Raw genomic sequence first — 24,106 nt, forward strand, 5'->3', positions numbered from 1 at the left:
CAGCTCCAGCCTGGACGGAGAGAGAGAAAGAACAGTCCGATGAGAAACCAAAGAGCTTTCTTTGTTTCAAGGGAGACTACAGGGAGGTGACTTTTGACTCAAGCAGGGATGAGTCTTAAGTCAGTGAGTTAGCCGTCACAAGTTCCTGGTCATACAAATGTTATTTAGTCTCGCTTTAACCAACAGAAACTGTCCGGCAGGCAACAAGACTTTCTTTATTTCTCTAATCTTTACTGTTTACTGTGTGTAAATAAAGAACAGAGAAAAGGGAAACAAGTTAAATGTTTGCTGAAGAAGACCATGAGATGCGACTCTGAAAAGCTAGTAAGGCCATACAGTTCCCAAAAGGTCAAGAATGAACTCAAATGCTAAAAACAAACAATGTTATGATTAGTTTCATTAATAAAATGCAAAATATAAATGATTGGGATGGAAATCATCACATCATGAATGAGTTTCTACAACGGCACTTTCAGTGTGTGTATTTTACTTTTTATTTTTGCAATAATAATAACATAATTAACTCATGTATTCTTACACCAGTTTATTTTGTGATATCTAATTAGTTTGAGAGTGCACTTCACACTTACTGAGTTAGATTTCAGTGAGAGGTTGCACTGCATGACTTATTTTAATGGCCTCTGGATGCTAATACACAGTATTTATTTTTAGTAGATTTGAATGGATGTAGGTGTATTTTGTTGTTGCTTGAAGTTGCAAACAGTTCATGTGTCATAGCTGATCGAGTTATTCAAACAAACAAAGCACATTTGCATTCAAAGACTCCAGGAGATGAGGGCTGGAATGCGGTTTTGAGAGTCTGATTTAAACCCCGGTTACATCTTAACAAAGGCTCATTGTGCTAGCTAAAGTATTCCCTTTACTCTTTTTACTCCCACCCTCCTTTCTCTCACCCACCCATGTTCTATGACGGTCACAAGGTCGTTGGCCATAAGTGCAAGTTTTCGGAGTTCTGCAAAGTCTCTTGTTGCTTTCACTTCCATCGGTCGAGCCTGCAAAGGAAAACAGAGGTCGGGAAAAACAAAACAAAGATTTACTGTAAAATCCTGCATTTCCGCAACATTTTAAGGAACAGTTTCTGATTTCATCCCCTGGGAGGTTAAAAGCTTCACATTAAGTTGCAGACCTCTGCCAACATTGTGGTGAGCTGGACGAAGCTGGGTCTGTCCGAAGGACTGCAGGCCCAGCATTTCCTCATGACGCCGTACAGCTCCTTGGGGCAATCCGGCGGTTTCTCCAGCCGCTCGCCCTCCCTCTCTACGCGCCACAAAATCTGGATTGAAAACAGTGAACGTCACAGACACAAACTCTGAGTCACGCAGCATATCACAAAAGAAAGCGGCATCAGGGCGGGGACACACATTCCAAACACTAGGACTGGCATGGATACAGACACAACAAGCATAACTGTTCACATGGAGCTGGCATGCGTGTACCTGTCTGCCTGACAGGCCGAACCAGGGCTCTTCACAGTAGGTAAACATCTCCCACATGGTGACGGCAAACATCCACACGTCTGACAAATGGGAGAAGGTGCCGACACGAAGACTCTCTGGAGCGCACCTGGACCACAAAGAAAGACGTAATTAGTGAGAATCATAAATACTATTTCCTCCTCCGCCCCATTTTCCCCAACAGTCCTCACCATGCAAACGGGATTCTTCTGTGTGCTTTCATCACATAGTGATCCTTCTCTAGGCTCAGGCCTCTCATCAGGCCAAAGTCCCCGATCTTGACCACCTCCCTGGAGGCCAGCAGGACGTTTCTCGCAGCCAAGTCTCTGTGAATGAATCTCCTGGTCTCCAGGTAGTCCATACCCGCCGCGATCTGGGACGCAAAGAGCCAGAGGCGGATCAGCGGGTACTCGTACTGACGCGAGCGCAGGATGTCGTACAGCGAGCCCAAGGGGGCCAGCTCTGTTACCTAGAGGAACGGGGAAATACGTCACTGTGCAGTCAAGCTCCTGAACACACCTTAGTTTGATTAGATCCATATTGCATTTCCACGTTTAAACATCCAGACATCTTACCATCTTGAGGGGCTGTGTGAGCACCACGCCATGAAGCCGGATGATGTTGGGGTGGTCCAGTGACTGCATGGTGGTCACCTCTTGGAGAAAGTCTGTCAGTGTGTCCGTCTGCCTGGACAGGCTGCTCCTCAGCGACTTCACTGCTACAGGCAACTGAGAGGAAAAGAGAAAGGCTCAACCCCAATCCTGCCACGAAACCCCCAGCATCGGGTTTTTAATGACTTCGCCATGTTGAGAATCCCAAACCCTATCCAAGATGAGTGATGTCAATTTACACAGGACTTTAAACCTACAAGAAGTGATACATGTTTCTCCTTTTAGCTTGTTTTTGGTCTCTGCCTGAGGGAAATCTCTGTTTTAATCTGCTAAACGCTTCAGTGTGTTCACCAGCTTGTCGCTAACTGTGTCTTTTGCTGGTTGGTGCTGAGCTGGAAGCGTACAGTGGGTGGTGAAGAGCTTTAAAAAAAGATTTAAAAAGAAGCTGCGTGCTGCAGCTATTTCTTTTACTGCATCTGTACAGAATACAGACTATAAAGCAAAACAGGTTTAAAAACATGCAAAATAAATTCCACAAATCTGTCCCTTACCACTTTGCCGGTAGGCGTGTGCCACTCTCCCCTCTTCACCACCCCGAAGGACCCAGAGCCCAGCTTCTCTCCCAGAAGCAGCTCGCTGTCCTGGATCAGGCATGGAAGAGCCCGGCTACCAACCTCCGGACCCTGAGCCGGGCCGCCTCCGCTCCACTGCTCTCCTCCGTCGCGATCTCGACCACCGGCTGCCTATATGCATTGATAAATTAATTAAAAAAAGTTATTATTGATTACATTTAGTTCTCACACAATAGATATGAACTTTACAACAACTTTTGATGAGCTACACGCGTCAGACCTTGGGCACCCATGACCGTGCTCGGGAATTCGTCTTGTAGCGTTTCAGAGCATCCCATAATCTTCTTTGTGCTGGCAGAAAAAAAAGAAGAAGAGTGTAAATATATCCATCATGAATTAATACTTCTACTTCATAATAAAGCTGAAAAGAGGCCGGACTGGAATGGAAAGAGGAGAGCGAAGTTGCTGTTGAACACAATGTTAATCTACCCGATGGATTCGTAATCATACATCACATCTCAATACTACTTGATCTGCTCTGGGGTTTTTACTCTCTTTTAAATATCTGGGAGAAAAATTGTCCGATTCATTAATTTTGAAATGAAGAAATAAGCAACAAACCAAGATACAAGGAACCGGCACGGAAAGGTAAGTTCTCATTTTCATGGCAGCTTTAAACCTAAACTATATCAAAGCAATGCAAACGTCTTCATTTTGGGATGAACCAAACATCAGTTCCTGAGCTTGTCTGCTAAGACACCGTATTGATTTGTACCTGGCGAGGATGACCTGAGGAGGCGATCTGGCTCACCTGGCTTGCTGATCCCTATTTGCTCCAGGTCCGACTCCTTGACGTAGTTGAAGTGCTCGGCGCGGGTGATGTTGAGGCCATCTCTGACGCGCAGGTAGAACTTCTCCAGCTGGACCTCGACCAGGAGATGATACAGCCACTGAGTGTCTTTGTCCATCAGCATCACCTGGCCGACCTGCCTTGAGGGTCAAAGGTCACACGACAGTTGTGAGACCTTTTGTGTATTTAATGTTCAGTTTTCCTCGGACATCTAAATTCCTGACATTAAATCTTGTTAAAACTTCACGACGGGAACATAAAAGACCCAATTAAGAACCAGTGCTCTATCTGGGTCTTCCTCTACCTCAACCTATTTAATGGTAACTTTGCTCCCACTTGGGCCTGGTTACCATGGAGACCAAACAAAAAGCCCTTGGTGTGGATTGTTCTGCTTTTAGCTGTGTGCCAACATCTGTTTTGTGTGCTACCAGAGGGAATCTCATACTGGCAACGTGTTTATTTACTCCCTGCTGATCACATTTACTACACTGCATCTTTTTATAACCAAGAGAACATGAAAGGAGTGTCATGTGTCTGCAGTTCTCGACCCGAAAGAGAGTAAAATCACACAAGGAAGAGGAACAGCTGGATGAGGGGGGAAACAAAAGGAAACAAACAGCAGACATAAACGTTCCTCAGAAACATGAGCAATAGATGTAAAATGTAAAAACAGAGAGCTGGAAACATTGGCTTGTATCTGGTTTAGGGGCACCAGTCGGACTGGATTCTGTTCAATTTATGTAACTGCTGAAGTTGTGCTGTGTGTTGTCAGCGGTAATCCTGTAAGGCTGCCTGGAGCTTCCCCTTTTTCATCGAACTTTCTTTAACATCTTCGATGTCGACATCTGAATGAAGCAATGGCAGTGTCCATAGTGACAGGTGCAATAAGCAGGATGATTAATGTCCTTGTTGATTAGAAAAGGAGAAGGTAAAACACGGCAAGTTCTTCGCCCTCATTGTTAGCAGAGGTTTGTACAGTCGTAAAGCCTCTGCTTATCTGCCCTGCAGGTATGAGTCAGGGAAGACCTCCTACATTCCCCAGTCGGCTAACTTGCGGAAAAATTAACATCTACGTAAAACAACTAGCAGAACCACATTGCACGCAATCACTCGGCTCTTTCTCTCACTCAACTGATGCTTCGAAAACAAGACAAATGCAAGAGGGCACGAGCCTGGGCTTGCATTCATTTACAGGGACAACACCCAATTATTTTGGAACCTAACTTGAATGAGCATGAGGCAAACTGTCTGCGAGTCACAATCAACTCCAAAAGGGGAGAAAGCACACTGGTCAACACAGAGACCCATGTGATGCTTCTCTTTATGTACAGAGCGATCAATCTTTAACCTGTCCGGCTACTGAAAGCCCCTCTCAGCCCAAAGGCATGTGTCAAGTGTGCAACTATTTTAGTTAATAGCTTTATATGGCTAAGCAGTGACAAGTTGAACTGGCCCGACTTTTATCTGACAGGACATTGTCTGTGACTTCAAATGGCCAACAGCTTTGTTTATCCACCACAACTGCACTTCTGTTGCAGAGCACTTGTTTATGGCGATGAAGGCTTCCACTGGCTGAGCAGAAGAAAAAGATCAACCCCTCATCCATCAATGACAGGCAGCTTTATTAGAAGAAAAAAAGCGTTAACATTAGATCACACTTTTATTCTGATAGGTTATCAAAGAGGTGAAGCCTGTGCCTTTAATAAATGACACCTGTGCTGTGTGTATCTTTGCTGACTGTGTTATTGTGTTGAATTATTATCAGTGATGGATTACTGTGTAACCATGTAGTAGCTGGTAGTTTAATCCATAATAATGCAACACATTTCATTAAGCGGTCACCCAGAAAAAAACACAATATTTACCTCTGATATGTAGTAAAGTAGAATAAAATAGTAGGAAATTTAAGTAAAGTACCATCACATTTGAATTAAGTACAGTAGCCTACAACTAACTACATGTAGGCCTAATTATTATATTGCCACTACTTGTAAATACACACAATGGCTTCATGTGGGATAACTTCCATTAATATTTCATTCCCAATACAATGAAAATAAAAGTACCGTATAAGAAGGCCTTTATGTCCATGTTCTTTCACTCAGATCTTTTTTTGAAACCCGATATGTTCATACACTTTGACTTTCCCCGGACTGTTTGTCCCCATAAACCCGCTCACAGAGAGACAGAACCCCGATGCAACAACTTGAACCTACCGTTAATCAAAATAACTCAGCTATCCGGTTGTTGACGGCTATATCTCGTAGTCAAACACGTCCATGTTGGCATTGAAACCTCCGGCGACGCAGACGGAGGGCTTTTCCACAAATCACAGCTCTTCTCTGAATCCTAAACTTCCCTCGAACAATTCACCATCTGATGGATTCAGTCGTGTTATCGCAAAGATGTTGCCGAATTATCTTTTTCTGTAACGTTAGATGTTTGCACGAGTCTCTCGCTACCTGCGTGAGTTCAGCTTTTGGCTCCTCCCCTTTCCAGTATCTCTCCTGACCACACCTCTTCCTGACTTTTCTCACCTGAGCTTTCAACCCATCACAGATATGAAAGCACCTGCACTATTATAGTAATAATAACGTTAATGACAAAAGAAGTCATCAGCACAATAATGTCGGTCACCGAGTCCTTAACCGCGTGGCAATGTGGTTTAACCTGACAGGGAAGTCAAACACGCATTGTTTGCATATTTTAAAATTTCACACGGAAAATAACTAAGTGTTTTTAAGTTGTAGTAAATTAATTGAAGTACACAACATGTACCAACTTAAAACTAAATGCTATGTTGTTTCTTTTGAACACACAGACGTACACAACTTAAACTAAATGCTATGTTTTTGTGTATACACAACACACACTGCTAGTGTGGAGCCTAGAATAAAGTTAGCTTTAACATTACATTACATTACATTACATTTCATTTAGCTGACACTTTTATCCAAAGCGACTTACAATAAGTGCAATTCAACCAGGAGTACAAACTCAGAAGAACAAGAATCAAGAATGTACAATTTCTTCAATAAAGTTTAAACTACAAAGTGATCAGTAAGTGCCATTTAAGTGCTACTAAAGTGCTTCAACATAACTATTGAATGCATAATCCTCCCTTCACTCCTTCAAGTGTATAGCCTGATGTTTTGTCTTTGTTTGAAACTTTTTTCATTGTTATTTCCATTTCATGATCATTATGCATGGCTTTTTGTGACGTTGAATAATATTGTTTACCCCTGTACGTCAACGAAAACGCAATGAAGTTTATTACACCCACAACGTCAGCTTCTAAACTGATCATAAAGTTTATTCAACTTGAAATGAAACAGTTTCAACATGAAGTGAACATTGACCTCCATGAGGATTCATTGCAGGGCCGCTGGATCAGACTATATTAGTTTTAGCTTGGAGTATATGCAGTTTTTAATATAATTAAATGGGAATTGTACAAAAACAAGCTCATTATCCGATGACTAACACGCTTAATTTGTTATATGTTGTTTCCATTAATTGATCAGAAGTCATCAACTTCTTTGTAACGGCTACTATGACAAACTATGAGTTATTGAAAGGTCCAATTAGTCATGCTGAGGTTCATATTATTTCTATAAATAAGTTAAACATGATGAATTACCTCTACTGGCCTTGGTTCTTTTTGTTGTTACTCAACAGAAACTTGCCATGAGTCAAATAAAGAAACTCAAATGTCTTTTTCTCCTCCACCTGCAGTTGCCAAGCAAGTTCGACTGGATTCTTTCGCCTCCCACGTGCTGTTCATTTAAATAAAACTCATAGGCAGCACTGTAAAGGACCTGCCTGCACTTTGCCCTTCATGGTACGGTATCTCCCCTCGTAGCTCCTCCCTGTAGGTCTTCCTGAATTACTCAGAACACACAAAAGGTTTCCGTCATTCAAAGGACCCTGCAAACAAGAGCTTTCCACCTCTTTCATGCACTTCCAACTAAACTAGATTAAGGCACAGCGAACAGTTTGCTTAAAGACTGAGAAAGAGTTATGACAGGAAGAAATGTGGGGTTTTCAACCAGTAGTTTATAGAATTGTGTGTTGATTATGATTCAAGCAGGAGCTTAACAAAGAACGCTAACATTGACAAACACAAAAAAAAGACTACGGGATGAATTGGTAAATCACCAAAACAGGTATTTAGACAAAAACCTGTCATTTCCAGGATTTGATGAGTCTACAAGTAGTGTGTGGGCTGGATGTTGACACTCCTTCTGCTGTCTCAAGTCTCTGAGGCTGAAGTTCCTCAGACTCGGTTTACAGCGTTGGAAGCTCTCCATGTCTTGTTTCATGTGTCTGAGAGAAATGCTGGGGGTGAGGGGACGTGGCCCATGAAGCACTGCTGGGAAAATTCAGGAGTAGTTGTTTGAATTGAGTGAAATGTGATCGTGTTCACAGTTGTCTTGCTCATAGGTTTATATATATGATATAGATACAGTATGAAACAATGCAGTCAATGAAAATAGATACATAATGTATGACAAAGGAACAAAGAGCGAACAATTATCAGGCAAGTTGATTCATCTGCTTGCATTATTTGCCAAAAAAGCTATAAGAGTCAGTTATCACGGCATGTGAAAGGAGATAATGTGACAAGATCTAGTGAGTTTAATATTCACATGAAAATTTTAACCCACAAAACTTTATTCTAAATTCTGGTGCAGAGCCCAAAGTTTCAAAAGACACCTGAAATACCAGACTGAATTTTCTCAAAATCTGTATGAAATATCAGAATAGGTCCATTTTCTCCACGTTGCTGTGTCGACAGTGTATAGAGCCAAAATGTAAGTCGCTTTGGATAAAAGCGTCAGCTAAATGAAATGCAATTTTCATGGGATTATGCAGCTATTAAAAACAAACAAACAGAAAATGATTATACTCTGCGTGAACGCTATTTAAGAAAAAAAAACCCCGCTGTAATTGTAAAAAAAAATTAGATCATGGGCAGGAAAAATTAAGAAAAGAAGAAATTATTGATCTTCTGAATGGAAGTATAAGGAAAACAATAAACAGGACTCAGGTAAGTAGAAACAAAAATTAAAATAACAAATTAAGGTTGAAAGCTGTACACAACGCATACATGTAGTGCATATGTGCAAAATCAATAGTACACTTTCCACATAAAAGTGACTAGTAGATATACAAGTGGTTTTATACGTTTTTATTTGTGTATACTATTTATATATAAGATATATTAATCATGCATAATGTACAAATAATCTGAAATAATGTAAAGGGGATGCTCTTCAACCTGAAGTTACATGAGTGATGCTGCATCCTAAAACAAAGTAACGATGATCATGATCACAATAGCCAGGTAATGTTGTTGGGAGGTGGTTTGTTAATTTGTTGGGGAAAAAACAGCGAAGAGTAGTAATAAAAAAACATCTGTCCTTTTCTCAAAGGATCCATGTGGCTGCTGATTAAATGCAGACAAAGAGAAACAGCGCCCTCTACTGTATAACATCCGACATTTGGCGCCTGTGAAAACGTCATCATATGGCGACAACATATTTCTTATTTTTTTAAATATTTTCATAGGCTAATGTTGACTATAAAGCTCCACCCTTGTTTATTATATGTGAGAATATGACCCAGTAAATTACAATAATTAATTTGACAAGAAAGTCTTATCTTAAAGTATAATTTTCTATCAAATATAAAGTAAAAGCACCCGGAAGTCCACCCTTCGTTTGTAAACACATGGCCTGTTGTCGCGTCTAATGCTCAATTATGCCAAAACTCTTTGCCATAAAGTTTCCAGGAGGATGTAAGACTCTTCCCGAGGGCTTCTGGTCGGCTGTGGACGTGTGGATAAAGAAACCTCACGTCGTGAACAAGCGTCTCTGCGGAGCTAAGGTGACGGAGAGTGAAGACGTGGGCAGAGAGGCTCTGCTGTTCCTGCTGGATGATCCTCAACTCACCCACGATGTGCTGTCCTTCATAACCAGCAGAGTTTCACCGGCACAGACGCACGAAGAGGAACAACTCTGGTCTTCTAGTGTCAAAACAGTTATTCCTAAAGTGAACAGTTATGGGACAAACCTGCAGAAAGAGGTCATACTCAAAGGTGAGACTGCAGTGGAGTGAAAGGCTTTACCAGACTCTGCTCTGTTATGACAACTTTTTTTTTTTAAATGTATTTGTCTGTTTCAGACTTTGGCAGACAATTGGTGACCTTTCTTCCATTTGAAGAGGATTCAGAAGGACAGGTGTCTCTAAAGAAGGGCAACATTTATCAGTTCCAGCTCCTCCATCAGGACTGTGAGGAATGGTGAGTGGCTGAATGAGCACAAGCTATCTGACTAATAGTCCAACTACGGTGGCCTGGAGGTCTCAGAAATACTGACAACATAACATGTCTCATTTTATTTTTGTCTGAACACTTTATTTTTTGATGAAGGTAGCTTTGGTAACCTTTCTGAAATATTTACACATCATCATTGTCCTTGGTTTGGTTTATACAACATGATGAAATTAGATATTATATTCCTTTATTTGTCCCACAGTGGGGACATTTCAGGATTACAGCAGCAAACTGGGTAAAGTGCACACAAGAGATTTAGTAAAACATCTAAGTAATATAAAATAAACGGTAGAAAAATCTACAATACTGAATTATATATTCATATTATATGACAGAATAAAATATAACTATTATTATGAACAGTGTATTAATATTGATATTGCACAGGTTGAAGTGATTGCAGTATTTGATTATTTCCATCGTTGTTTTTAGTCTACCAACATTAAACAAGATGCAGAAAGACAATAATAATAATCAGCCTTCATTGTTCATTTCACTTAGAACAAGCTGATTCGTAAAAAAAAAAGAAGAAGTTAGCTGCTGTGTGTTCACTCACTCCCCATTCTTCCAACTCTCTTTTCTGTGAACACTATGGGGAGCTAATTTGTTTAAGCACATCAATTTAGAACTGTGCAACATTGAAACTTAACGACTGTTGATCTTAACATTTGATTTGGGCACAAAGACAGACCCTTCAGGTTGGGTAATAAAGCAGGACCCACATTACGGCCCGTATTTTGTCAGTGCTGAGCTTTAGTAAAGCAGGTTTCCAAACAAATTGTCATTTTATTTGGCACAAATCAGTTGTCACACAGTAAGCCTGGGGCTTTCTGCTCTCCTCATGGGAAAATCTGCTTCCACAACATACATTGTCCTTAGGGATTTTAAAGTTTGAATTTGTGAATTAGAATAATTGTTTTTAACAATAATAAAATCGAGATGACTCTGCCTTCATGTTCAGGTCCCTGGAGCTACACGCTTTGGCCTCAGACGCCTGGTTCTCTGACGGCGTGGCCTACCCAAAGCTGCCCTGGATGTCCTCTGACCTGCTTCCTAAACTGGTGCGCTGGGCCACCGAGGTCAAGAGCAGTGAGTTCAAGAGCACCTTGTCCCTGCTGCCGGTGGAGAAGTACAGCGTCATGTACCAGCAGCTGAAGGAGAAGTACAAGGCCATGGTCAAGGTAAAGTCTGCTCAGTGTAAGGCTGTGGTTTTATCAATGTAAACTGTTCTAATGCTGTTAATATTTAATGATCTTTATTACTGAGTACTAATGTTTATTTTCCCACGCTCTCTAGATTTGGCCTGAGGTTACAGATCCCGAGAAATTTGTCTATGAGGACGTTGCCATTGCTACATATCTCCTTGTGAGTTTGTTTTTATATCAAAAGAAGTGATCGACGTATCAATGCTACGTGAATTGAGTCCTACAGCCTTACTTACTTTAAATGTGTGTGTGACCGCTGCCACGTCTACAAACATGTCAATACCGCACACGTTGGTGTCGGTGAGACTCGTTTCTACCTGTCACATGTTGTCCGGTCACGCAACCAAAGCTGGGTGAATTAATTTGAGTGTAAAAAAAAATGGCTCGGACCCAGCAAATTGATTCGCATGTCATGCCAGAGGCAGGTGAGAGGGTGTCGGCAGCAGCTGCATGTGTCACACTGCCGCCGATCGAAGGCTCTCATCAACACAAGTCTCTGTCACTGTGCTGCAGGTGCTGTGGGCTGAGGAGCGAGCAGAGAAAGGTCTGACCGCCAGACAGTCCTTTGTGGACCTGGGCTGTGGAAACGGCCTCCTGGTTCACATACTGGCCAATGAAGGGGTGAGCTGGATACATGTTGGCTGTGTGTGATGTAACGTGTGTTACTTCCTGGTTAGAAGCTCACTGAGAATCAACAAAAGCCACAGAATAAAACAGGATGTGACAGAGATCGGTTGTTTCTGATCTAATAACTATATAAGCAGTGGCCAATTTCTGTCCAACCCCTGTAGTTTTCTAAGAAATATATTACGTTTTAATTAAATAAAAAAACTGTAAATATTAGTTATCTTAATCATGTGATCACACACACCTTGATCCGAAGCTCAAGTATGAGGCTGTTCTGTAAATAGTTTTCTAATAAATGATAAATAAAGAAAATTCTAATAATGAATTCAGGCTTAAAATAACTTTTGGTTTAAACTCTGTTCTGTACAAATGCAGATAATTGAATTGGTTGGACAGACGCAGGTAATGGTGTACTTTAAAACTGATCTGAGAACAGTCAGACGCCGCGTCTTAATGTCGCATTATGAACGGGAAAACAATCTTTTCATAATGTATGTTTAGAAAGGGGACGCAAAGGCTTATCAATTACATCACGAAGACTTTAACTGCCATGTCAACCAAACCAAACCATATTTAATGATCATATATGATAAGAACAATCAAGTCCTTTCCACTTAAAAAGTTGAAACGAGCAGATATTTGGCTTTTTTGCTTTAAAAAAATGAATGAATGAATTAGTGATAATCCAAATAGTTGCAGATTCATTTTTTTTTTCAATCAACGAATCAATTCATTGAATACTTTTTGATGCTCTTGTCTGGACCCAAGTGGTGTCTGTCTGACTGGCACTGCTACTCTAAAAAAAAGATGCAGTCACCAATTATCTTTTTATTAGGAAGGAAAAACAGATTTAAACCTCTATAAAAATCCAGTTCAACTGCCTCTTGTAAAAACTCCTCAAAGAGGAAATCTTTCAATCAGCCCAATCTGCACAGACGATCAGTGACATGATGCCGGTGAAGCAAACGGGTGTAATTGAAATGACACACCGCGCTCGGCGCTCAGAGTGTGAACAAGTGCGAGAGCGATTAGCCGCTGACCTGCAGGCCGTCTTGTGTTGCAGCATCCTGGAAAGGGCATCGATGTTCGGAAGAGGAAGATCTGGGACATGTACGGCCCCCAGACTCTGCTCGAGGTGAGAGAGCTGAGCTTGGCGAAGGCGGACACATTGTTACCCTGCTCAGGTTTTTAATGATGGTGTAATCATCTTTTCACATGAATCTGAGAATCCATGTCGCACGCTGTAGGTGTCTTTTCAGCTGCATCACCCCCTCACTGCTGCCGCTTTGTGCTTTGCTTCACGGAGGGAAGACGCTTTAGAACTATAAAGAGAACTTTTAGAACATGAGAACATCTTTTGTCTTGGAGAACAAAACGTAAATCAGGTCGCTGACAAACCCATCTGAGGTCAAGGTCAAAGGTATACATGATATATTGCTTCATCATAACACGTGATCCTCGTCACCAAACGGAGAGACGATGAGGTTGTTTTGTCTCAGAGGCAGAGATTGAACCTTTGTCTTTTTGACGTGTCAAAGACTGAGGGATCGAATTAGAGTCACACAGAGAAAATACATTTAAAATGTATGGATACATTTAAACTTGTATTTTCCTCAATTACTCACTAGGAATATATTCTAAATGCTTGTTTATTTTGTACAGAACAACGGCCAGTGAAACATATTTTTTATTTATGTTGGTCCTGAAACTATTAATCAATTAGTTGATTGACAGAATCCACCGGCAACAATTTTGATAATCCATTAATTGTTATATTTATGGAGAAATGTGATGATCTCCTGCATTTGGTGGTCTTATGTGATAGCAAACAAGTGTTGGGGTTCATGGTTTTCACTTTCTTTTGGCACTTATTGACCAAAGAATGAATTGATTAATTGAGTATTCAGCAGATTAATTGATAAGGAAAATAATAGTCAGTTGCTGCCCTAGAATGAACCTTTTGAACTGTTAATTATTTACTGAAATCCATTACAAAAAGTATTTTTTTGTGATTTAGCAGTAATGAAACAGTGTCACGCTGACATTACCTGACATTTTACACTCTTAATTTCACTACTCCCACAAGCTACAAACAGAAAACACTACTACTGCACAGGGGACTGAATCCAGACAAACCCGTGTAAACACACGCAGGGAAACCAGCCCTCAAAACACTGCACTCTCCTGTCTGCCTCCTGGACTCAGGCCTTCATCTGACAACAGGCTGCTGACTGCTTCCATTTCAGGTCATCTATTATTGACAGATTATTTTGGGAGCGGATGTGGCAGACCGATCTTTCTCAGCCCCCAAGGGTGCTGTACTCTTAAATCTTCATTTGGAGGCTCTCTGTGAACCTCACAGGCTTTAGTGCTGCTAACGTGCTTCATTTGTGATGTTGGTGATGGACCTGCCGGATGGACCTATCGAATGTGAAATGTTGAATGTAACATTGTTTGCTGGATTAGATGGGATTGTGTTATTTTGATATTTTAAAAGTCAGCATTTTGTCAAGAAAGCTCAAAGACGAGATTAATTACCCCCCCCCTGACAGGTGTACTGAGATAAATTAATAGTTTGAGGGAAAAAAAATGTCCTTTTTGGATCATTTCCATAAAGTGATTGAGAATCAAATCACGGCCGCATGCATCATCTGAACTCTAAGGAGCTCTTGTGCTTTTTTTGGTCTTTGCTATTTCAGGAAAAGGCAATTACTCCCAGCGAGAGCTTCTTATTCCCGGGTACGGACTGGCTGATTGGGAACCACTCGGACGAGCTCACACCATGGATCCCCGTTATAGCTGCCAGGCGAGTCATCAGCAGACACAATCTCACTCAGCAGCTCAAGTGCCAGCTGATCTCTCTAATTTGGAATAACATTATGGGCAGAGGGAGGATGTGTGTGTGAATGTGTGTGTCTGTGTGTGTGTGTGTGTGGGTTTGTTCCTGCATTTCAGTTCACAAGTTTGCATTTTTTTCTAAGGCAACCACCTGGTGGCGATGTTGAACCTCCGTCTTCGACTTTACTCTATTATGACTGCAGATGATAATCTCTGCGAATGGATTCTTGTTTACTGACTTTTGTAGAGATTCAGAGTCTAAATAAAAAGAAGAAAAAAGTCAGTTCACTTGCCACTAGTGATTTAGAATCATCGATGTCTTTGACGCTGGGTAAGAATTCCTTTGCTCTTACTGCAGGTCATCTTACTCATGCCGATACTTCGTCCTCCCTTGCTGTTTCTTCGACTTTTATGCCAAATACCAGAGACGCCAGTGTAAGAAGTCTCAGTATAAAGAATACATCGACTTCATCACGGAGGTGAGCCAAGTTAGTGGCTTCAACGCTGAGGAGGACTGCCTGAGAATACCCTCCACCAAACGGGTAGGCTTACGTAGTCCAAACTACTGTTGGCTCACTCGTTTTATCCCCAAACATTTGTCATATTGTGTGTTTGAGCCCTTTTTTAAATGTTTGTTCTTACTCTAAAACAAGTTACAAAGCTCTATTTAACTTCACAATTGATGCAGCAGATGCTTACATATCCTGACCCTTTATACTGACCCCCTAGTTTGGGTCACGCAGCAAAGGCTCCTACACTTCCCACAATGCAACTTGATATTGTCATTAGACCCTTCCTGATAAATGCTCTCTCCATAGTCGTTATACAACATTTGAGTCCTACTTTACATGACCAATCAAAACCTCAGGTGTACTTCTTTAACACTTTACCACTGGTCTGCGTAAATAACTAAATAAATAGACTATTTCGATCGTAAAACCTTTGGAAATAATTTGGACATTAATAATAATTAAGGTTTTAGTTGTACCTTCTACCTAGACAACAGGAGCAACAGAAACAAAAGGATGACCGCCCTGGAGGCTCTGGAGCACAACCTCGATCACGACAGTGAAATAGAGGAGGATGTCTCTGAAGATGAGGACCATCTTGAGGTCAATTCAGATTTCTTAACATAAAAAATAAATACAGTTGATTTTGAGTGAGCGGGTCAATATGACCCTTCACTGCAGAGGTGTCTCATCTCTATTTATCTACATCCCCCCATGAAAAAAAAAAATTTCAAAATGAAAATGCATAATATGTTATGATACTAATGCAATGTATGTTTAGGTTTTTCCAATGTACCTAAAACAAATCTATTTAAGGGGCGACTAACTCCATTCAACTAAAATCTGATTGAATTATTGTGTTGGTGTTGAGGTGCAAACTATATTTATTAGGATTCTTTGGTTTCTGACAATTTTTGGATGATTCAACATGCACTGGGTTGCATTGACACAGGGACATCATTGCTGGAGGAACATAACAGGAGGGATATAATGACAAGAGTATTTTACAGCCTTGATGAACCTGTGCCCTTTAGTACTTTTTAGTGTGGGTGTCAGTGAAATAATGTTTAAACATTCAATCATGGAATTAGAGTTCATATTATGATTTTGTTTGAATTTGGATCTGCATGTCTTTGAGTTTGTGGGATAAACGGACCACCCGATGTAAAATCACTTCAAACAGGTGGAGAACATGCAAACAAAAATGGTGTCACAATCTGGAAAAGGTAATGGTGACCTTACAAACTGTCCATATACCATGTGTTTTAGCTGGTAGGCTTTCTTTTTTTAAATGATCACAGTTAGATAAAACATGAAAGCATGCTGGTTTCTCCATCAGCTGATGCACTTTTACCTTTTTATGTTGTAGGTGTGACTCTGACTTCCTTTACATGTCATTTTTGGCTCTTTTTTATCCTTAGAAAAAGCTCATTAGAATTCTCTGCAAAATTATCATAAAATGCATTGCTGTTCCTCAAACAGGCCCAGCTGTGCGTCCTTGCCTTTTCTCCACCTGAGCCTCATTTAGTACAGACAGACAACAATAAATCAGATCGTTATTGTCCCCAAAGGGACGTTTCTTTCACAGCTGGCAGCCATTAATGACTTCAATACACATGGATACATAATAGGAACAAGCAAGTATTTACTGGGCTTGTAATGTGCAGGGATCAGACATAATCAGTTTGTTTGTTTTGTCCATAGCAACACACGTATTAAGGATTTGTATTCATCACTTTGGGGTTACACTTCGGGACCTCAGCACCCATGGGAGTCGTCCTGACATTCAGCTCCTTTTTTTTTTTCTTCTGCAGGTGTGTCTGGTGGGAAAGTCGAGAAACTATCAGCTGTCCGACGAGGCCGAGGCCGAGCAGCGAAGAACGCGTTACATCCAGAGCCACCAGTCCACCTCGGGGGCCACAGTGAAAAGGTCAGGCATCAGAACTGATGGAGACAGTTGCCACGGGAACAAAGACACTGACGGGACCCTCGACGGCGGCTGGGGAGCGGGGTTCCGGCCCAGAGACCGGGTTGAAACGGTTCGAAACTGCGCCGCTCTCCCGCGGGACTTTGTTGAAAGCATCGTCCTGCAGGTGGCTAATGTTCTTCTGGGGAAGACTGAAGATGACGGCGGGTCGGCGTCCACGGACTGGAATCGAGGAGGTAAAAACCACGTTAGCCACGAAAACACCTGAGATAAAAAAAACAAATGCATCGCACGAGTCTCGCTGGACAGGAGCTGCTGCTCATGTGATGAACGGGCTCAGAGTAGGACTCGTTATCTGTGAAGCTCACAGATCCTATCTTGGTATTGTGCACTTTGAAGGTTTCCTAATTCATCGCTTTGTAATATCTTTTCTAAGGCAGCTATTGATGTGTCCTTCAGAGGAAAAGATTAGTATCTACAGAAGCAGTGAAGTTGAGGAAAAAAGGATCAACGTGTTCAGGCCGGCTGACAAACATAACTGATACAATACTAGTCTTTAATATGTAATAAGGCTGTAATATCAAATTCTGAATCAGCTTTATTGGCCATGTGTGTCTACACATACATGGAATTTGACTCTGGTTTCACGTCGCTCTCATCGTACATATATACATATACATATTAATATGATGTTTTCCAGTGAAGATAATTGCATTAGAACCAACAAAATACATTTTGGGAGGATGCTTAATGGTGAGAGCTTATCAGTAGATATAAGGCTACCATGTCCAGCAGCCGGTTAGCATAGCTTAGCACAAACACTAGGAGCAGATTAAGTGTATTCTTTCGAAAGTAAAACTATTTATTTAACTCCTTTCAGACTGAATATGTATTTGTCTTTGAAGGGCAGGATGAATCACTTCTCACATTTCTCCTCGGTACCTTTTTAAAATATATTTCTCTGCAGCCTGAACCGCTCGTCTGATTCCCCTCCTCCGTTATCCCCCCTCCCTCCCTCCCTGCCTCCCTCGTCAACACCCTGTCCCCTCTCTGCATCAGTCACCAGGGCCTTCGTGACACAGCGCCGCCGCTTTGAACTCTGTATCTCACTCTCTGCCAGCCACTTCCTGCGCCACATACGCACACTGCGTCACACACATGTACACACCACCCACGCATCACGTTTGTCAAAGCCTCTGCACCCCCTGCTGATACACACACACACACACACACACACACACACACACACACACACACACACACACTATGAATGACATGAGGAGATGAGGACTGCTATCATTAAAACATGCCAGTGCTGAAATTTGAGGTAGAACGTATGAAGGAGTGAATAATGGGAGACTGTGACCCTGTATAGAGATGACTGGATGAATAATGCACCACCATCTATGATTTATGCATGAAGATGCATTTGTATTGAAGTATTCCAACCAGTTATCTGCTGTGTAAGAACAAAGGCTAAATTTAGGTCAAGCCAACCTATATTGGAAAGAAGCTTTGAGGTTTAATATATCTTTAAAGATTAAGATATGATGTTTATATATCGCTTCATATTAGATATTTTAGGTGATACATAAGTCAAATTTTGGTTACGTAACTTCCTGGCTTTAGTGTAAGTCCACATTTTGTTGAACATATTCATCAGTTGCTCCAGAGTGCCTGGTCATCGCACGTGCAATGAGTCTGTAGATTTTCCTCATTTGCCCAAACACATATTTAGTGTTGGATGTCTACATGTCTCCATAGTGGCAGATTGATTCTTTAACACAACACCAGCAGTCATAGAAGCAGCAATGATTGACGGCCTTTTTTAGTGTGTGTGTGTGTGTGTGTGTGTGTGTGTGTGTGTGTGTGTGGGTGTGTTTGTGTGTAATGGCTGGGTATCAAAACTGAGTATCGTCGGACTTCTTTTCTTTTTCCTTTTCATAGCAATCAAGTCCGATTGGTCTGATTCTTTGGCTTATCAAAAATCAAGAAGCTTTTCATTATTTGAAGCCAGTGTTGACAAATGCACAAGGCGGACTGCTGTTCCATAGCATGATATTTGTCCCCTGAAATAAATACTGTATATCTCACTGGCTTTTCAAATAGCTAACGGCAGCTTTAAATCAAGTTATTAATTCATGCATGCTGTTCTGCTGACTGGGCTCAGGTAGTTATGTAATCATGCAGAGAATGAAAGTCGGTGTGTAACTCCCATTACACTCTGCAACGCTAAACCTCAAATTACTAAAAAAGTCAGGTGCAATAAGGCAAAAAAAAGAAATTCAAAAGAATATTCTTTGTATTGTGTCTTTGTGCACCCATTATATTTTGCACTGAACAGTAACAGCTTGCATGAAAGAGGGAGTGGGTGTGAGCTGGTACACTATGTTATTAGCAAAGGGCGCCTACCATCAAACCTTTTGCCAATCTTCAGTTTTCACTGATGAACTGAACTCCCCTCACACATATGATTACTACCTTGTCCATAATATTAGAGCCTCAGCAGTCAATTAAAGTCATGTTTTTAAAATGAATGGTAAACATAAGCAATTTGAATATGTGAACTAGGGCTTGCAATTACAATTGGCATTTTCATTTTCACTACTACCACATTTTAAAGACCAAGCCGTTTTGCCCAAATAATTTAGAAGTAATTGGCACATTATTCTATAGTGAAAATGGCAGCCTTTCATAATATTACGTTGGGAATTAAAAATAAATGTTATGTTCCTGTTTTTACAGCCATTTATTCAATGCAGCTGATTTGTGATTATGGTTATTATTATGAGGGTTATAATTTCGAGTGGGAGGGCTTCTGGGCCTTTCACAAGATTTTACTTCACAAGAAAAGAGAACTTCTAAAACAAAAAGATGACTTTGTGTCGTAGTTATTTTCCCCTCTTCTTTCACAACTTTTTAATAATCTTGACCCCTTTGTATAATTCCGACTCGCAGGTTAATATACTAAACCCTTTTTGAGCATTTTGAGGTTTTGACAGACGATAAAATCAAATCGGGAGCAAACCTGTAGGACGGCAGTGCTCATGGTAATGATCCCTCCAAATGTTTTATTCACCACTCGGCAATCTTGGAGCTAATCTTCTGCACTCAGCCTGATTCTGAATTGGCTTAAGCAGCAAAAACAATCCTCCACAACAAGCAATCAATCACCGACCATCTTAACGTTTTGCACATCCTTAAAAAAAGTCCAACTGTATGTCAAGCCGAGCCATTAATAATCGTCTTTGTTGGTCTTAGTCCAAGCAGAGTCTCCTCTGTCAATACTGCCCTCCTCCCATTAATCCCCATTAACATTGGAGGCAGTAAAGGGCAGCTCTAAACGCCGTATTGATCTTATATTAAGGCCTGGAGCTCCGTGGCGTCTGGGCCGCAGGACGGCAGTCTGCCCGGTTTCACACTCTGCAACGCGGGACTGTCTTTGGCCGTGTGAGTGTCTGTGAATGTGGGAGTGTGATGCATATTTTAGGTATTAACGCAGCAATTTTACCAGCTAATTGTAGGATGTATTTGGGAGGACAATATGTTTTAGAGCGCTGAAAACCCTCATAGTTCAAAATTCAGTTGGAGAGTTGGTTCCACATTATATAAACAAAAGAAAAATATATATATATATATATATATATATATATATATATATATATATATATATATATAATAGTAGTATGTGTTTTATTCAGTCAATCATTACATACAATAAGTAAAGCGACAATATAATATACAAAAAAGAAAGAGTGAAAAGGTATAGGTAGAAGCATAATGCTTATAGTAGTACCTATATATATTTATAATACCTTGATTTATTTTGCCAACTGAACTATATATATATATATAATATTTCCCAGTGAAATTCTCTCATCTTCAATAATCTGGAAGCAAACAAGGGTTGACTGAAGTGCCACCAGAGATTTGGAGTAAAAGCATGATGAAGATCTCATGATGGTGTCGGCAGATTTAGGTCAAATATTGTTATGAAGCGGAACAAAGGAGTATTAAAAATCCTGCGGTGCGCCCCTTTTCCAATATGTCAGAGAAAAAGGAAGGAAGACTGTTATTTGTAGAAACCAAAGGTCAGTCCTGATTGAATTCTTCTCTGGGGGTAAAAGGTCAACGCCAGAAATATAGAAAGTCTCATGAAACGGACTATGGCTCAGTTATCTGCTACTCGCTAAACTCACAGCACAGGACTTTCTGCTTTTCTACATCCCACTTTCTACTTTTGTCGCTCTCTAGTATCTAAAATGAACGTCCCAGTGGCTCGACGGTAACTCGCGCTCACAATCGGTCGGTGGGAGTTGCAGTGGTGAAATGCATGCTGGTTAGAGCAGCTTTAATTGAGCGCACTTCACAGCCGTAAATTACACTTAAAGGTGTTTCTCCCCTCTCTTCCTGTAAAATGTTTGATATCCAGCGTTGGTCATCCTGTCACTCCTGGAGCATTTCCACTGAGACGATGCCTCATCTTTGCCTCTCACGAAACAACTAGTGACATCAGCCGACTGTAGTGTTGGATAGCCTTTTTTTATTTCTGTGCATGCCTGAAGCAGCACGTTAATATATTGATGAACGTAGCAGCGAAAAGACTTCCTCCTGCTCCTCTGTCACTCTCTGTTCTTCGCTCTTTCATCCCTTTCATCCCGTTCTTCCCCTCCTCCCTCCTCCTCCTCCTCCTCAGGCAGCCTCTCTGTGAGTGAGGTCGCCGGGCTGCTGGAGCAGGAAACCCTGCAGCTCCTGAAGAAGGAGTGTGGAGGCCTTCAGACGCTGCTCAAGAACAACCATCAAGTCTTTCGAGGTAGTTGTAGGATTTATTCGCAACTTGCAGAGGAAGCACTTTATCCTGCACAGGTCTAGAATCTTCTTTTTGTTCCTTCTCTTTCAGTAGAAGGAGGGAGGGTGCACATACGAGATTGGCGGGACAGGAAGTCCTCCAGGGCGGATACCAAGAGGAAGCCCGTCGCCCCCGGTGCCCTGAAAACTCGCTCCTGCTGGTTCTTCGACCACCACCGTCAGCGCTGCCCCCTGCAGGCTGAACACTGCGCTTTCGCCCACGGACCGGATGAGCTGCGACCCTCCACCAGACCTTTGAAAAAGATGAGAAACGACGCCTTTTGATTTAGCTCATTCCTCCTGAACACTTTAGTTGGACTCCATTCATTTAGTTGGTTTGTTTTCATGGCGTACATCTACTTTTAAGATCAACAGTATTCATTCTGTCCACTAAGCCGCTTGCGAAAAGTCCCCACGTCCAGCTCCGCAGCCACAAAGAGGAAGAAGTTCAGGTCCGAGCAGTGTGAGTTGTATTGATGCCACGTTGCATCATTTCTGGGAACTCTACAGGGTCCTCTTTCTTCTGCGCGAGGCTGCCAAAAATGTGGCGCTTCCTGGTGCAGCTTTTGGTTTCACTGTTGGAGCTCGCTGACACCTCTGATTCTTTCTTCTTGCACACTTACTTTATATTAAAGTGTATTTCAAGCTGCATCCTTAAAGATGATCAATTCTTTCATGTATCTTTTTGTTGTTGTTGAGCACTCAGGGTATTTTTCAACTTTCCCCTCCACTGCAGCACAACTGTAAAAGCTTATATGTACTTCACTCGGAGAATTAATCCACCTGAGACGGGTACTTTGAGGGTCGGATAAAGGCCGGACAGCGTTTGAACAAAGTAAATGTTAGCCGTATGAATTATTTGTTGGCAGGACTTTAGGGGTGAGCTGCATGTCGTCCCCTCTGGACGGCTGATCGCTGCTGTGTCTCTCGCACGCAGTTTGCCATCATCCTGTGGCTCAAATGTCAAAACCAGTAAGGCCCGCCCAGGGACTGCAGCGGAGTGATGGGAAGTATCCCCTCTGGCTTTGTTTGTTCATGTGAGTGACAACAATCATACCATTGATGCAGTACAGCATAAGGACAGACTATTTACATCTTTCTATTTGCTAACATATAAAGACAAAGACAACTGGGACTAATGTTGCATCATTTATCATTTTTATTTTGATCATGTACCGCTCAGGTAGTTTAATGTGCAGGTTTCTGACAGTAAATGATAAGACATTTTGCCCTTTGTAGCCACTAATGCAAATTGACTACTGAAGCTGAAAGGGTCAGTTCACCCACATTATAAAAGAAAACAATTTCTCAACCCTTGTTGCTTAACATGGGCCGTTTCTGCCAGGAAAAGAAAACAGACAAAATAACAATGCTCATTTTGCCAGTTTGTGATTTTTACTTTTGACTTATCTCACAATGTTGACAAAAGACTACTACATTGACTACTATATGACCTAGCATCTCATAATGTTATCTCATAAAGTATTTAGACTTGGTATCTCTGAATTTTGACAAAAGACTTTATATTGACTTAATTATCTTATCATTAAGTATTGCATAAATGGGACTAATTTAGTCATACTTTTCACCAATAAAGTAATTTATCTCAATTGTAATTTAAGTCTGTATTTTGGTATCTTTATTTATATATATATATATATATATATTATTTTTTTTGTTTGAACTTAAACAGTCTAGATTTTGACATAGTTTGTGATAATTCTTACTAAATAATTTACACGTATGACCCCCATTTACACCATACTCATCATTTTGACTGAAGTCATTTAATTGACTTAAAAGCCATCATCTCATAATTTTTTTGTTTGACTTTGACCTAGGAAGCAAAAGTTCTGACTTATGTCTCATATATTTGGTGTCTCGTGATTAGATGAACAGAAGCCTTAAAAAGCAACGGCATCCAGATAAAACGCTCAACACCAAAGTCCCAGAAACGGCAGTGAGTCCCGTCTCAGGCAGCAGTCGTCATCACGTGCACTGAATCCATTCCCTGGTTTTCCTGTTCAGAAGATTAAATCCATACTGGGGTTCAAAGGGACAACCTATCAGGTTATTTTGACTGGATGCCTCCATATGAATGGGTGTGTCGTTGAATATTGATGAAGACGCACATGTATTTACATGTATCTTAGTCTGACCACATGTTCAACACATGGAGAAAAAGCTGGCTGCAAAAGACGTCGCAACAGTTTTCTGTGCAATTTACCGTTGATGAAAGGCCATTTAGACGTAAATGACGCCTCAGCTGTTTATGGACATAAACTACAGTGGAGTTAAAGTGTGTGT

At 41.1% G+C, this 24,106-nt stretch overlaps 2 protein-coding genes across 2 annotated transcripts in view; one reads left to right on the forward strand and one right to left on the reverse strand.

Moving 5' to 3' along the window:
* The window catches only part of tnk1 (tyrosine kinase, non-receptor, 1), an 8,993-nt gene extending 3,101 nt beyond the window's left edge, over positions 1–5,892 (reverse strand). The window contains exons 1-10 of the mRNA XM_079216168.1: positions 5,725–5,892; positions 3,470–3,644; positions 2,939–3,009; positions 2,638–2,829; positions 2,051–2,203; positions 1,667–1,944; positions 1,458–1,584; positions 1,148–1,294; positions 919–1,013; positions 1–10 (exon numbers count right to left, since the gene is read on the reverse strand). The exon at positions 1–10 is cut by the window's left edge and continues 233 nt beyond it. Of these exons, the coding sequence (XP_079072294.1) occupies positions 1–10; positions 919–1,013; positions 1,148–1,294; positions 1,458–1,584; positions 1,667–1,944; positions 2,051–2,203; positions 2,638–2,829; positions 2,939–3,009; positions 3,470–3,632 (1,236 nt within the window). The 5' untranslated portion in view covers positions 3,633–3,644; positions 5,725–5,892. The remainder of the gene's footprint in view (positions 11–918; positions 1,014–1,147; positions 1,295–1,457; positions 1,585–1,666; positions 1,945–2,050; positions 2,204–2,637; positions 2,830–2,938; positions 3,010–3,469; positions 3,645–5,724) is intronic.
* Positions 5,893–9,271: 3,379 nt separating this feature from the next.
* On the forward strand, positions 9,272–23,373 carry trmt44 (tRNA methyltransferase 44 homolog; the record flags this gene model as incomplete). The annotated part of the gene is made up of 11 exons (XM_079214732.1): positions 9,272–9,608; positions 9,695–9,812; positions 10,807–11,026; positions 11,142–11,210; positions 11,564–11,671; positions 12,741–12,812; positions 14,377–14,483; positions 14,874–15,057; positions 16,839–17,187; positions 21,648–21,764; positions 21,852–23,373. The coding sequence occupies 11 exons, from the start codon at positions 9,272–9,274 to the stop codon at positions 22,082–22,084; spliced, it is 1,914 nt and encodes a 637-aa protein (XP_079070858.1). The 3' UTR covers positions 22,085–23,373.
* Positions 23,374–24,106: the final 733 nt, after the last annotated feature.

This window comes from Taurulus bubalis, assembly GCF_910589615.1.
Source record: "Taurulus bubalis genome assembly, chromosome: 3".
Lineage (NCBI taxonomy): Eukaryota > Metazoa > Chordata > Actinopteri > Perciformes > Cottidae > Taurulus > Taurulus bubalis.